This window comes from Nicotiana sylvestris, chromosome 1, assembly GCF_000393655.2.
Source record: "Nicotiana sylvestris chromosome 1, ASM39365v2, whole genome shotgun sequence".
Classification (NCBI taxonomy): Eukaryota; Viridiplantae; Streptophyta; class Magnoliopsida; order Solanales; family Solanaceae; genus Nicotiana; species Nicotiana sylvestris.
The window spans coordinates 78,170,451-78,183,365 of NC_091057.1; the positions used below are offsets into that span (position 1 = coordinate 78,170,451).

Genomic DNA, 12,915 nt, shown 5'->3' on the forward strand with positions numbered 1-12,915 from the left:
AAAGATGTCCCCAATATGATAGGAACTTCATAATCCACCTCACAGTCCAAGATCACAAAATCAGCTAGCAAGATAAATTTGTCCATCTAGACAAGCACATCATCAATAATACCCAATGATCTCTTCATCGTTCTATCCGTCATTTGTAATCTCATGGAAGTCGGCCTAGGTTGCCCAATACCCAAAGTTTTGAAAATTCAGTAGGGCATCAAATTCATACTAGCCCCCAAATCACATAGAGCCTTAGCAAAATCCGCACTCCCATTGGTACAAGGAATGTTGAAAGCACCAGGATCTTCAAGCTTCGAGGCCATTGAATGCACTATTGCACTAACTTGGTGAGTCGTCTTTATAGTTTCACAATCCATAGACCGCTTCTTTGTTACCAAGTCCTTCATGAATTTAGCATAGCTCGGCATTTGTTCAAGAGCCTCCACCAAAGGCACATTAATGGACAAGCTCTTCATCATGTCAATGAACTTTTTAAATTGATTCTCATTTTTCTGCTTCGCGAGCCTTTGAGGATAAGGTGGAGGTGGCCTTGGAAAAGGAGTCTTGACTTTGGGTATAACCATCTCCGTCATGTCTATTATGTGTTCCCTAGATGGGTTCACATCATTTTGAGTTTCCACCTCGGCATCTTGAATATCAATCCTCACTTCTTCATTCACAGTCTTATTAATCACATTTTCAACCACCAAAGGAACTTCATCTTCTTGCAACTCAACATCATCACTCAAAACTTGCTTTTGTTTGGAGGCATTCACATCACTGCCTCGTCCACTCCTTGTAGTTACCGCCATAACATGATTGTTCCCACCTTTTGGGTTCACTACCGTATCACTTAGTAGATCACCCTTAGGGCATGTATTCAAGGACTAAGAGATTTGTCCTAACTGTACCTCCAAATTTCTGATTGAGGTATTATGGGAAGCTAACTGCGCATCAGAATCCGCATTCTTCATCATTTGTTCGAACATCATTTCAATTCTACCCATATTATTGCTAGAAGAACTAAGACCTTGGGATGGAAATGGGGGTGGATTATTCGGTTGTTGGTACATTGGGGGCCTTTGAAAGCCTTGCCCCTGGTTTCCTTGGTTTCCATTGTTCCATCAACCTTGATTGTTGTTACCATCCCAATTGTTGTTGTTACCATTCCAACTTCCTTGATTGTTTTGATTGTTGTTCTGATTACCCCAGTTGTTGTTTTGGTTGTTGTTCCTCCAATTACTATTGCCTTGTTGTTGTTGATTGCCCCAATTGCCTTGGGTCTCCATTGTTGTTGATTGGAAGAATTTCCCCTTTGGCCTTGATAATTATTCATATATTGCACCTCTTCATTTTGTTCATCATAACCATCAATTTTGAATCCATCACAATCATTGTCAAATTGCTCCAAATTCCCTTGGTTTTGTTGCCCTCTTTGTCTTCTTTTGTTGACAAGCATATTGACACCCTCCATGGCATTCACTTGGTGAGGATTTTGAACTTGTTGCAACTGTGTCTTTGCTAGTTGGCTCATCGTAGTTGTCAACTCAGCTATAGCCTGCCTATGATCATGTAATTCCTTGTGCAAATGAGTAACCATAGGGTCACCCTGGGGCACATTGGCTCTACTTTGCCAAGCAGAAGAAGTGTCAGCCATCTCGTCAAGAATGCCACAAGCCTCATCATAACATAGCTTCATGAAGTTGCCCCAGCAAGTTGGTTCACTATGCATTGGTTTGTGGTGCTAATACCTCGGTAGAAAGTCTGTTGGATCATCGCCTCTTTCATATCATTGTTGGGGCATTCCTACACCATTGTTCTATAACGCTCCCAAATCTCATGCAAAGGTTCTGTGAGCTCTTGGTTGAATGCCAAGATCTCATCTCTCAATGCAGCCATATGCCCCGGTGAGAAAAATTTTGCAATGAACTTATCCGACAACTCATCCCAAGTAATGATGGAATGGTTGGGAAGTCGCTCCAGCCAATCAAGTGCTTTCCCTCTAAGTGAAAATGGGAAGAGTCTCAACCAAAGTGCATCCTTGGACACATTTGTTTGCTTGCTCCCCCAACAGGTATCCACGAACCCCTTGAGATGTTTGTAAGCATTTTGATTTGCTGCGCCCGTGAAATACCCACATTGCTCCAGCAATGTCAGAATCACATTGGTTATTTGAAAATTGCCCTCCCAGATTCGGGGTGGGACAATAGCACTAGCATAGCCTTGGTTCGGAAGCACTCTAGGAGCCACTCTTGGAGGTGGCGGAGGAGGGTCTGGAGTATTGTCATTTGCATTAGCATTGGCCTGGAAGCCTCTACGTTATCCTTGAGGTACAAGAGGCACCTCATCATCTCTGACATCATCTACCTCCTCCCCCGCAATCATATTTCCAAGAGGGTCATTGGCATTGTTTGCTGCCATTTCATACCCGAAGTTGTGACACACACGAATTAGTAACAAAGAAGGAAAGAAGAACAATACACAAAACTATTTAGATAGATAGCCAAAACCGTTAGCTCCCCGGCAACGACACCAAAAAGTTGATCGAAGCCAACCCAGTACTACTATAGAGTAGCGAGAGAGGTCGAAGCAGCTTGTACCCGATTAAGGTCGTGATCGATTTCCATAGGGAGCTAAAAGTTAGAGTCTGGTGTCTATCTAAAGTGGAGTTGTGCATTTGCTCTTAATTGCACTTCTAAACATTTTTGGGTTTTGATTTACTTCTAATTACATAAAACTACAATGCTCAATTAAACTAAAATAAGCTAAAGTTAAACTATTGCGAGTTGTTCAGATGGTTAAAAGGCACTAGGGTAGTGACTTTTGCCTAGATGGTCAATTGACGGATACTTGAGTCTAAGGCATGATTGTCACATTTAGGGAGTATGATATAACCAATGCACGATTCTACTCACTCTACACCTCTCGATAGTTCGAGTGATTTTGCCCGAATTGACTTTCTCAAGACCAATTAGGTATGCAAATTTGCACAAGCAATCAAGGTTCAAGTCGGGTATTACTATCTCTAGGTTTAACCCTTTAATTGGTGCTATCAATCTCTTGAGTACGCCCCAATTCCTTGTTGGACCAATTTCAGAGACTTAGACTCTCTTTCTCAAGAAGAGCCAAAGTCAACTAAACACAAACTAGTGTTTGCAACCACTAATTCAGCAATTAAACATGAAATTAGTCCAAATATCAAACACCCATAGACAATCAAGCATCAAAACACAAGACCCATCAATTACCCACACTAGGGTTGAGCCACAACCCTAGCTTATGGGTCTAGCTACTCATAATTAGAGAAGAAAACAAAGAAATAGATGAAGAAAAACTCATATTAATTAATTGCTAAATTAAAATAGAAGATTCAATGTTGGAATGAAGCAAAAATTACTCCAAATAGCTAAAATAAACGAGCGGCCACACTAGGGCTCTAAACTTAAATAAATGGCTCGTTGAACTCGGGCAATGCGGACCGTACAAAATCGAGTGCAGCCTCGATAGCTTCTAATGCGGTCTGCATAAAATGAAGCGCAGTCCGCATAGGGCTTCAAACTTAGAACTGGCTACTCTCTAAACCTTGGTTATACGGACCGTACTAAATCGAGTGCGGCTGCATTTATCCCAGTGCGGACCGCATAAAACCTCGTGCGGCTGCATTGCCTTTTTTGCCTGAATAGCAGCCTCTCTGAACCTCACTTGTGTGGGCCGCACAGAATGGTGTGCGGCCGCACTTGCCCTATTTTGCCTGAGCTTTGTCTTGTCTTGATACTTGTGCAAGTTTCACTCCTTTTTGAGCTGATCTTTGACATCTTGTCACCTTGTTGATCAAACCTGCAATCAAGCACAACTTGCGAGCCTTTGGGACTATTTTGTACACATTTCTAATCAAAACATAAGCATGAAGAAGTATAAAATGTATTAAAATCCCTAATTATCACATATCACCGCACCGCGGGGTTGTTTTGAGTGCGGAGACCTTGGTCATATGAGGAGATACTGCCCCAGGCTTTGGGGCAAGGCAGTACAGTAGGGTCAGCAGCCTATGATTTTAGCACCGGTTGCCTAGCCATCTAAAAGCGGGGAGCAGACTGGTAGAGGTCGTCCTAGAGGTGGAGGCCAGACAGGGAGAGGTCAGCCAGCTAGTGCTCAGTCGGGTGGAGGCTAGCCAGCCGGTGCTCCAGCCAGGTTCTATGCCCTTCCGGCCAGGCCAGATGCATTAGCCTCAGATGTCGTTATCATAGGTATTATTTCCATCTACGATAGAGATGTTTCGGTATTATTTGATCCAGGGTCTACCTATTCATATGTATCATCTCTATTTGCTTGTTTCCTGGTTATTCTTCCTGAGCCTTTGGGCACTCCTATTCATGTGTCCACTCCTATGGGCTATTCTGTGGTTGTGGATTGGATCTATCGGTCCTATATGATCATATTCTATGGTTTTGAGACTAGAGAAAATCTCATGTTACTTGATATGATCGACTTTGAGGTCATCGTGGGCATGGATTGGTTACCCCCATACCATGTCGTCCTTGATTGCCATGCTAAGACTGTTACTTTAGCAATGCCAGGGTTGCCAGGGTTGGAGTGGAAGGGTTCCACAGTTGATCCATCTAGTCATGTTTTCTCTTTCCTGAAGGCTTGGCGTATGATCGAGAAAGGGTGTTTGGCTTATCTGGCCTATGTTCGGGACACCACCACCGAGTCTCCGATGATTGATTCAGTTCCAGTAGTTCGAGAGTTTGCCAATGTGTTTCCTTCTGATCTTCCTGGCATGCCACCGGATCGCGATATTGATTTGGCTCCAGGTACCAAGCCTATATCTATTCCACCGCACTGTATGGCTCCAAAAGAGTTGAAAGAGTTGAAGAAGCATCTTGGAGAGTTGTTAGCAAAAGGGTTTGTTAGACCAAGTGTGTCACCTTGGGGTGTACTAGTATTGTTTGTAAAGAAGAAGGACGGGACCATGCGGATGTGCATTGATTACCGCCAGGAGTTTGCAGAGTTGGCCACATCCTACTTCAGTGACCGAGATCAGGAGTTTTCTAGGGTAAGCAGGTTATTATAGACGATTCGGGTAGGGCTTTTCATATATTGTATCACCTCTGACTAGATTGACCTAGAAGGGTGCTCCTTTCCGTTGGTTCGATGATTGTGAGGCGAGCTTTCAGAAGCTCAAGACAGCTTTGACTACAACACTAGTTCTTGTGTTGCCTTCCGGTTCAGGGATGTATATGGTATATTGTGACGCTTTACGCGTTGTCTTGGGTTTTGTATTGATGCAGGAGGGGCAAGTTATTGCACATGCTTCACGCTAGCTGAAGATTCATGAGAAGAATTATCCTGTGCACGATCTAGAGTTGGCGGCGATTGTTCATACTCTTAAGATATGGAGGCATTATCTGTATGGAGTGTCATGTGAGGTTTACACTGATCATCGCAACTTACAGCATTTGTTCAAGCGGAGGGATCTCAATTTGAGGCAGTGTAGATGGCTTGAGTTACTGAAGGATTATGACATCACCATTCTTTATCATCCAGGCAAGGCAAATGTGGTCGCGGATGCCTTAAGCAGGAAAGCAGAGAGTATGGGTAGCTTGGCATTCATTTCAGCAGAGGAGAGGCCACTAGCCTTGGACATTCAGTCCTTGGCTAATAGACTTGTGAGGTTAGATATTTCAGAGCCCAGCCGAGTCCTTGCGTGTGTTTTTGCTCAGTCTATATTATTGGGGCAGATCAAGGCCCAGTAGTTTGATGATCCACATTTGGCGGTTCTTAGAGAGACAGTGTTATAGGGTAGTGCCAAGGAGTTTTCTATTATCAAGAATGGTATCCAGTGACTCCAGGGTCGCCTATGTGTTCCTAATATTGATGGTCTGAGGGAGAGGATTCTAGAGGAGGCATACAGTTTGCGGTATTCCATTTATCCGGGTGCTACAAAGATGCATCGTGACTTGAGGCAGCATTATTGGTGGCGGAGGATGAAGAAAGACATAGTGGAGTATGTGGCTAGGTGCTTGAATTGCCAACAGGTTAAGTATGAACACCAGAGGCCAGGTGTCCTACTTCAGCAGATGCCTATACCTGAGTGGAAGTGGGAGCGCATTACAATGGACTTCGTAGTTGGGTTGCCCAGGACCTTGCAGAAGTTTGATGCAGTGTGGGTCATTGTTGATAGGTTGACCAAGTTGGCACACTTTATTCCGATTGTGACTACTTATACTTCAGAGAGATTGGCTCAGATTTACATTTGGGAGATAGTTTGGTTCCACGGTGTGCCTGTTTCCATCATATCAGATAGAGGCCCTCAATTCACTTCCCATTTCTAGAGAGCCATTCAGAGTGAGTTGAGGACCCGTGTGGAGCTTAGCATTGCACTCCATGCTCGGATCGATGGACAGTCAGAGCGGACAGTTCAGATTTTGGAGGGCATGCTCAGAGCATGTGTGATTGACTTTGGAGGACAGTGGGATCAGTTCCTGCCCTTGGCAGAGTTTGCTTACAACAACAGTTATCAGTCCATCATAGAGATGGCTCCATGTGAGGCTTTATATGGTCGGCGATATCGTTCTCCTATAGGGTGGTTTGAGCCTGGTGAGGCTAAGTTGTACTGTACAAACTTGGTGCAAGATGCCTTGGAAAAGGTAAAGATTATTCAAGAGAGGCTTCGCACAACCCAATCCAGACAGAAGAGTTACACAGATCAGAAGGCACGTGATATATCATTCATGGTTAGCGAGAAGGTCCTCTTGAAAGTCTCGCCAATGAAGGGTGTTATGAGATTCGGGAAGAAGGGCAAGCTGAGCCCAAGGTTTATTAGCCAATTTGAGGTGTTGAAGGGAGTTGGTAAGGTTGCTTACGAGCTTGCTTTACCCCCTCCCCCTATCTTATTAGGAGTTCATCCAGTTTTCAATGTATCGATGCTACGGAAGTATCACGCTGACTTGTCCCATGTGTTAGACTTCAGTACTATTCAGCTGGTTGAGAGTCTGCATTACGAAGAGGAGCCAGTTACCATTATTGATAGGCAGGATCACTAGGTGAGATCTAAGAGGATTTCCTCGGTAAAGGTCCAGTGGAGGGGCCAACCAGTTGAGGAGGTGACCTAGGAGTCCGAGGAGGACATGCGGAGTAGATATCCCATCTTTTTCCGAGCTCAAGTACTTTTCTATGTCCGTTCGAGGACGAGCATTTATTTAAGAGTGGAGAATGTAATAACCCAACAGGTCATTTTGCTTTTTAGGACCCTTCCCCCCTAAATAAGACTTCCCGCGCTTGCTTTAACTAATTTACGACCTGCAGGGATGGTTGGTTCGGGATTTGGAAGAGTTTGTGTTGAAATAGGCACACTTGATTCCCTATTTCTTAACAGGCTAAGTTTGACTTCGGTCAACATTTCAAGTAAATTGACCCGGACTTGAGTTTTGACGGTCTCGGAGGGTCCGTAGGAAAATATAGGACCTGGGCGTATGCCCGAAATCGAATTCTGAGGTTCCTAGCCCGAGTAATGAATTTTTGTTAGAAATTGTTAATCTAAAATTCTAAAGATTTAATGAAATGGAATAATGCTTGATCATGTTTGTATCGGGCCCGTATGTTGGTTCTGGAGCTCGGTACCGGTCGAATATAACGTTTAAGACTTACACATAAAATTTGGTGTCAATCAGAGTAGTATAAGTACGTTTCGGCGCGTTATAAGTGAATTTAAGAACTTGAAGTTTATAAGTTTGATTCAATTGGATTTAGGGGGTGATTCTTAGATTTATGTTGTTTCGAGCATACCGAGGGTTCGAGCGAGTCCGTTTTATGATTTTAAACTTGTCGGTATGTTCGGACGGTGCCCGGGGGGCCCGAGCGTCAATCGGACGAGGCTCGAGTGAAGTTGGAAAAATTGGCAAGGAGCTGAAGCTCCAGCTATCTGTCATAACCGCATCTGCGGTTGGTCAGCCGCAGGTGCAAGACCGCTGATGTTGTCAACCCATCGCAGAAGCAGCCAAGGGGGAGGAGCCCAGGAACCGCATATGCGACTCCTTCTCTGCAGAAGTGGCTACGTAGGAGCGGCTCCATGACCGCAGAAGCGGCCCCAGCCGGCCTGGCCCAATTTCACAGATGCGGGCCCCCTCTCGCAGAAGCGTGATAGTATATGTGGTCCCCTAACTGCAGGTGCGGAAATCGCTGAAGGCAGTGTCTTCATTTAATATGGGAATGTGTCATTTTTGACACATTTCCACCATTGTTTGGGCGATTTGGGAGCTTCCAAAGAGAGATATTCTACCTAGCATCTTGAGGTAAGTTCATCCCACTTATTTCTAGTTTAATACTTGAGTCTTGGGTAGATTAACACACAAAGATTAAGGAAAAATCATGGGGTTAGAGCAAAACCTAGGGTTTTGATAAAAGTTAGATTTAACCACGAAATACGTTATGAAATGAAGTAGAAATAATGTATTATATATCCTTAGGTTATAAAGAACAACTTTCTTTGAAAAATATTGGAATTCGGGCGCGTGGGCTCGGGTTCAGATTTTAAGAAACTTATGTTTAGGGTTGGGAAAGTACTTTAATAGTTGGAATGCAAACTTGTGAGCTTGTATTGACTAGCTCCTACCTCGTTTAATTAGTTTTGTATCGTTCGGCTTCAAATTGAGGATTTAAGCACGTTCTTGGTTTTGGAAGTATGCTTTGGAACGAGGTAAGTTTTCTTTCTAACCTTGTAAAAGCGAATTGTCCCCATAGGTGTAATAATTGAATAAATTGTCACTAAATGTGGGGGCTACGTACGCACTAGGTGACGAGAGTCCGTACGTAGCTACTACTATATTAATTGTCCGGGTAGTTTAGGACCCATATCATGCCATATGTGTGACTGTTTATATCCTTTCATGCTAATGAGATCACTTAAGATATGCTAGAGACTTGGAAATGAACATATGTTAAGGTATGCACTTGCTTGAACACTTGTATGAATTATTTGAATATAAATGCGCCTTTATGCACCTTCTTGATGATAATTGATATTTGTAGATCGGGTCGATCGCCTCAGTAGAAATAGATGTATCTATGGTTAGCGTCATTCGAACCTCTAGCAATACACAGTTTCTTTTCTATTGGACCACGCCGTACGACCTTGGCATAACATGCGCATGATATTTATGTGAAATCTTATTCATGAATTACTTTGTTAAAAGCTGTTAAATTTAAATGGCTAAATGTTATACTATCTAGGCATAACTTATCACTTCTTGTTATAAATTGATATTATCTGTGACATCCATGCTTAGCATAAAATTTTATTATATTATTTGACCTAGTAAGTATCAAGTCGACCTCTCGTCTCTACTTCTTCGAGATTAGACAGGATACTTACTGGGTACATATTGTTTATATACTCATACTATGCTTCTATTCTTAATTGTACAGGATCTGAGGCAGGTACATCTGGCTACCAGTCTGGTGCGCATTCCTGATCATAGTCCGAGACTTCCACGGTGAGCTGCTCCCTTCCCATGCCATTCAGCATCTTGATGGAGTCTCTCTTTACTTTTGGTTGTCTATTCTATTTCAGACAGTAGGATAGATTTACTCTTTTGTACATTCTACTAGATGCCTACATACTTGTGACACCAGGTCTTGGTACACACTTTAGTAGACTATTCTTTTGGGGACTGTATAATTATTTTTGGTATGTTACTAATTATCACTTGTTTTAACTTCAAATTAAGAATTGCTATACTTGTTTTGGTAAAGTAAAATGAGAACTTATTAATATTTCCGCGTTGGCTTGCCTGACAATGGTGTTGGGCACCATCACGACCTATAACAAAATTGGGTCATGACAGAAAATGTGATTCAGCTCTTGTAAAAGGGAATATTTTTTACATGTCAGAGGTAACTATTTGAAATAAGTACTTCCAAATCGTTAAGTTTACTTGGCTCCTATGCAGAATGATCATTTTGCACCTTTTCAAGCCTTCACGCCATTGCTACCAGATAAAATTCCTTCATTTCATCCTCTAATCATTTCTAACGATTAGATTTTAGGCAGCTGTATGATGTATTCTGTGTAGCAAGGCCAAGGGATTATAAAGGAAACATGCTTCTATTTAGTGTTTTTTAGTGTAATAGAGAATATTACTATTTGAATCTACTTTTTTTCCCTGATTGTACTGGATTTGTTGTTCTTCTTCTTCTTATGTCTTGCTTGTTATACCAATTTAGGGTCATCAGAGAAGAAAAGAGTTCGAGGGAAAACAACATGCAAGAATATTCATGCAAGAAGTTTTGAAGAAAGAGAGGAGGTGACATTTGATAAATGACAAGCAGTTCGACCAACTGATAAGAGAGTGTCTGATTTGACCAACTTTTTAGGAACAATTGCAATGAATCCTAGATTTATCCCCTTGGTGCATACTAATTGGCATGTTGTGTCAACGGATATTAAGCAACGAATGTGGGAATATATCTATGTAAGAATAATTAATTTTTCAATTATATATTTTTTTATTTTTCCTACTAAGAAAAGATATATATATATATATATATAGAAAAGATATATATATCTATGTGTGTGTGTATGTGTGTTGTTTTGCACAGTCCAAGTTCTTAATTCCAGCTGAAGGAGAGAAGTGGGTAATGACTGGTCTTCGTGATTCTTGGAAGCGACACAAGAGAAATATTAAGAAGAAGCATTTTGACAAAAATGCTACTATTGAAGAAATGCTACAAAATCGCCCCAATGAGATACCTGAAGTTCAATTCCGTCAATTGATTGAGTATTGGAATGACAAAGATGTCCAAGTAAGATTAAACCATCCATTTCTACATTTTCTACCTATTGTTACAGTATATATTTTTTCCTTTTTGATTTATTAATTAATATGATTCTTTTGTTGTTAGGTTATGTGCCAATTAGATTCTGAAAATAGGAAAAAACAAAAGTGGAGGCATCGAATGAAACCTATTAATTTTGCAAGAGTGCATGTGACATTGGTAATATTTAGTCGACACTTTGTAATCTGACTTTCATTTCTTTTTGTACTTTGTCGGAACACGGTGATTTTTTTTATATCTTCTTTGATGTAGTTTGTAGCGCGCAACCAAAGAGAACAACGAGGAGCAATCAAAGTCTGAAATGTTTATTACAACTCGTACAAAGAAAGGGAAGGAAGTTCATACGGATACTCAAGTTGCAATAGTAAGTCATACTGCAAGTTAAGTATTGTTAGTGTATTTTCTCTCTTTAACTGAATGTGTTTAAGTGAAGTTTAACAAGAAGTTTAGCCAAGAACCAGCTTCTACACGTAATCTCTGCTTAAAATGTAAGAACCTTCTGTTTTTTAGCAAGTTTAAAGAGATGATTAGGCAGAAAGTTTAAGTATTGAACCATGATATGACAGATTTTTCATCACAGGAAAAAACAAAAATTAGTTTATAGTCTATTTAGGATATGGGGCATAAGAGGCAGCATAATTCAAGCCATTGAAATATAGGAGTTGGGACCTGTAGAAAATAAGTTCTAATAGCTAGCCAATGTAGATGGGGCCAATGCACCACCTACACTAGGACATCAATTCTATTTAGTCTATTCCAATGATATGGGCCAACAGAAAATTCCTTGGCGAGTTTTAATGAGGATGTCCTAAAGAACAAAGGTCCTGATTTCAGTTGTATACTGAGCTCTATATGAGATGAGATAAATGCAAAAAATATAATTTCTCATTCTTCAATAAGATATGGTATAGCCATATGCAGAAGTGCTTGTGATGATAATGTATGCCAACACCACTGTGGTGATCTTTAGAGCAAATAAATATAACTTCTAATGCTGCTTAACTAATGTTTTCCACAGCCTATATAATATTACTAATTGTTATGTTACCTCTCAGGAAAAAACTTGTCCTTTCCACTAAAAAGGACTCAGCGAACATAGAAAGACTGAAGCATTAATCTACATAGAAAGATGAGAACAATATATACTAAATTTGGAGGGTCTGTGGGTTGTGTTATATATAATAGGAGTTTGTTTCAGTTGGCTTGATAATACTAACCTTCATGCATGTAACGACCTGACCGGTCGTTTTGAGCTTTTGCACTTTGCTCGCCAGTTCTTGGGCATGACTAGCCCCGTGTGATATGTTATGACATATGTAAATCGTCGGTTTTGGTTTTCAGGGTAATCGGAATGAATTTGAAAGAACATTTCTCAGTTTGAAGCTTGAAATTTGAAAGATTTGACCAAGTTTTGACTTGTTAGTATATGATCTCAGATTGGAATTTTTGTGATTCGGTTAGCTCCATTAGGTGATTTGGGACTTAGGAGAGTGAGCGGAATGTATTTTGGAGGTCCGTGGAATGTTTAGGCTTGAATTGGTGAAATTGGAATTTTGGCATTTTCTGGTTGATAGGTGAGATTTTGATATAGGGGTCGGAATGGAATTCCGAAAGTTGGAGTATATCCGTTGTGTCATTTGGATGTATGTGCAAAATTTTAGGCCATTCGGATGAGGTTTGATAAAGTTTTTGATCGAATTCGGGCATGTTTGGTTGAGGTCCCGATGGCCTCAGGTGAGTTTCGGATGGTTAATGGACTAATTTTGGACTTGTTGGAATTGTAGAAAAATCTGATGTTCAGCTTTTGGTTTCCTCCTTCGCATTCGCGAGGGGAGATTTGCATTCGCGAAGGGGAACTGGGGGCAAGGGAGGATTTGTGCTCTGCGTTCGCGAAGGTCCGTTCGGTGGTGCATCGCGTTCGCAAGATGGTCCTCGCGTCTGCATAAGAGGATCTTTGGTCAGTAGCTAATTCTACTACGCGAATGCAAGTGTGAGGCCGCGTTCGCGATGAAGAATGCATGGGCAGTCAGTTTATATTTTAAAAATCAAGGGTTTGGTCCATAATTTTAAAATTTCATTAGAGAGCTC

At 41.4% G+C, this 12,915-nt stretch overlaps 1 protein-coding gene across 1 annotated transcript; it reads left to right on the plus strand.

Moving 5' to 3' along the window:
* The first annotated feature begins 4,498 nt into the window (after positions 1 to 4,498).
* Positions 4,499 to 7,037, plus strand: LOC138871740 (uncharacterized). Its single transcript, XM_070149640.1, has 3 exons — positions 4,499 to 5,047; positions 5,844 to 6,054; positions 6,577 to 7,037. The coding sequence occupies exons 1-3, from the start codon at positions 4,499 to 4,501 to the stop codon at positions 7,035 to 7,037; spliced, it is 1,221 nt and encodes a 406-aa protein (XP_070005741.1).
* The last annotated feature ends 5,878 nt before the right edge of the window (positions 7,038 to 12,915 follow it).

What these genes read in the sequence shown, in the direction of transcription:
- LOC138871740 (XM_070149640.1), top strand. Translation starts at nt 4,499, where the DNA reads ATGGATTGGTTACCCCCATACCATGTCGTCCTTGATTGCCATGCTAAG. An exon ending in GAGATCAGGAGTTTTCTAGG is followed by an intron (nt 5,048 to 5,843) that starts GTAAGCAGGTTA and finishes CAGTGACTCCAG; the next exon opens with GGTCGCCTATGTGTTCCTAA. An exon ending in GTATGAACACCAGAGGCCAG is followed by an intron (nt 6,055 to 6,576) that starts GTGTCCTACTTC and finishes GTTCTCCTATAG; the next exon opens with GGTGGTTTGAGCCTGGTGAG.